This window comes from Frankliniella occidentalis, unplaced genomic scaffold (assembly GCF_000697945.3).
Source record: "Frankliniella occidentalis isolate FOCC.00 unplaced genomic scaffold, Focc_3.1 Scaffold242, whole genome shotgun sequence".
NCBI lineage: Eukaryota > Metazoa > Arthropoda > Insecta > Thysanoptera > Thripidae > Frankliniella > Frankliniella occidentalis.
In genome coordinates, this window is record NW_026267368.1 from 310428 (window position 1) to 312781 (window position 2354).

General features: G+C 35.7%; 1 protein-coding gene across 2 annotated transcripts in view; it reads right to left on the minus strand.

Moving 5' to 3' along the window:
* Window positions 1-7: 7 nt before the first annotated feature.
* The window catches only part of LOC113215849 (fidgetin-like protein 1), a 4419-nt gene continuing 2072 nt past the window's right edge, over window positions 8-2354 (minus strand). For both annotated transcript variants that reach the window (XM_026435513.2, XM_052273066.1), the window contains 6 exons: window positions 2123-2231; window positions 1927-2044; window positions 1587-1701; window positions 1218-1346; window positions 479-676; window positions 8-401 (listed from right to left, as the gene is read on the minus strand). In XM_026435513.2, coding sequence (XP_026291298.2) covers window positions 285-401; window positions 479-676; window positions 1218-1346; window positions 1587-1701; window positions 1927-2044; window positions 2123-2231 — 786 coding nt within the window. In that variant the 3' untranslated portion in view covers window positions 8-284. The remainder of the gene's footprint in view (window positions 402-478; window positions 677-1217; window positions 1347-1586; window positions 1702-1926; window positions 2045-2122; window positions 2232-2354) is intronic.

The window sequence follows — 2354 nt, forward strand, 5'->3', positions numbered from 1 at the left end:
GAAATTAAACTACTCTTAAACATACCCTGTGCATGAAATATTTCCATGTACTTGAGTCAACACAAAGGGTGTTATTACTACATGCAAATTAAACACTGAACAATACAAAATATGTAATAAGGAATAAGAAAATAACTTATGTATTACTTTCAGGTTTCAGGAAACTTTACACACCCACAAAGTTATTGTAGAAAGATTATCGATGAAATTGTGAGCACATTTCAATCAGTACCTGGTTGTGAAATCAAAAGCTGTCAAATGTGAAGGAGTAAAATTACTTGGCCTCAGAGGCTGCCGTACTTTTCGTTAAATGTCTCTAGTTGCTTTATCATTTCTGCAGACACTGATTTTGAAGTTTCATTGATACTTTCTAGGAAGTCATCCAGATTTATGGGGCGAACCTAAGCAAGGGAAGAACACATGTTAAAAAACAGTCTATGGAGGCTGGTTGACTTTAAAACATTTGCTTTATACGTACGTCTTCCATTTCAACAAATTCAATGGATAAACCATTTAAATCTAAAGATCTAATCGGTTTCATTGCAGCATTCCTGCACACCTGGGAAATGTCAGCTCCACTGTAGCCCTCAGTCATGTCTGCCATAATTTGGAACTGTTCTTCATTAATGTCGTGCTTTTCATTTCTCAGTTCTCTTTGAAATTGCTCAGTCCTTGTCTGCAATTATAACAACCATTAAGAAAAGAGTTTGTTATAAAATTCCATTTAAATGATAGATGATAGAATATGTACTTTTAATGATCAATTTGTAAGACCTCTTATTAGAGAAATTTAGGTATGAAGGAAAACAAAACAAACACAGTTTTTCTTTTTCAATTACGTATACTTTCTATTGTGAAGTTTGTATTCAGAGGTATTATAGCAAATTTCTGCAATCTTAAGGCATTGCACTGATATAATTTTGAAATTGTAGCAATTAATTGTTATGAAAAAAAACACACCCAAAAACCCAATTTAAATCAATTTTACCACATACATTCGAGATTACCTTAAAAAGAAACTGTACAGCATTCAGCTAAAGTGAATTGAATTTACACGTCACCACTGGTGGTGAGGAAAAAGGACTACAATATACTCGAAACACTTCAGAAGAAAGTTGTAAAGTATATAAGCCACAACTCTGTCAATTTGTTTACCAAATACCTTCAACTACCAAAAAACAATAGAATAAGTCTGTTCAACAGGACATGCACATTACCTCCTTATCAGGCAGAGGCACGTACAACCGCCTAGTAAAACGGCGGCGGGCTGCCTCATCAATTTTCCCCGGCCAGTTTGTGGCTCCTACTACTAGGACTTCATCCTTGCCACTTGTTGTGCACCCATCCTGTATGAATTTGAAATGAAAAATAATGGTGAGGGAAATCATGTATAATTTACAGCTCAGATAATCATTAACAGTTTTCCATATACACAAGATAACATGAAAGCATCTAGAAAGGGAAATTGAGTAAAGACTTTTTTTTTTCTTTTATGTAAAGGTTTGAATTGAGTATTACTTTGGAAGGATATAAATTGGACTTTCAAGTTCGAGGGTTAGGATGAGAAGTTCAAGTTGAATACTAACCATACAAGCAAGCAATTCTGTTCTCAGACGTGTAGAACAGCCCCCATCATTTTCTTGTGCACTTCTTAAAATTGAATCCACTTCATCTATGAAAATGATGGAAGGCTGAAGCGCCCTGAAAGGACACATGAACACGGTATGAGAGATACATCAAGGAAGTATACTAAAATATTAAATGATAAGGTCGAGCCCCAAAGCAGCATAGATTTATCATGAATTGTTCATGATTTGTAATTATATTTTCACTTATTTAGATGATAATTATGCAAAGCTTTTTCATTTTCTGATTGTACATGTAGCAAATACATATTAATTCTACAAGTTTGATGAGCAAATTTACCTTGCACTTTCAAACAAAGTCTTCGCTAAAGTTTCTGCCTCGCCATACCATTTGGAGCCAAAGCTTGAGGCGGTAACGGAAAAAAATGTGGCTCTAGCTTCAGATGCTAAGCATTTCCCTGGAACACATATATGTCAGTGCAGTGCTGCTAAGGCACAGAAAATCAAAGAACTGCATTCACATCACAATACCTTACCAATTAAAGTTTTCCCATTTCCTGGAGGTCCAAAAAGCAGTAGTCCCCTTCCTGGACTTCTCAGACCTTGGAACAGGGCGGGATTCAGCAACGGATACACCACCATTTCCTAAATGTGATACGTAAAATGGATTGATAATATTTGACTAGCAGTAGTGTACAGCTCAAATTATGCTAGTCAGTACAAACCTTCAAACGTTGCTTGACACTACTCAGACCACACACATCATCC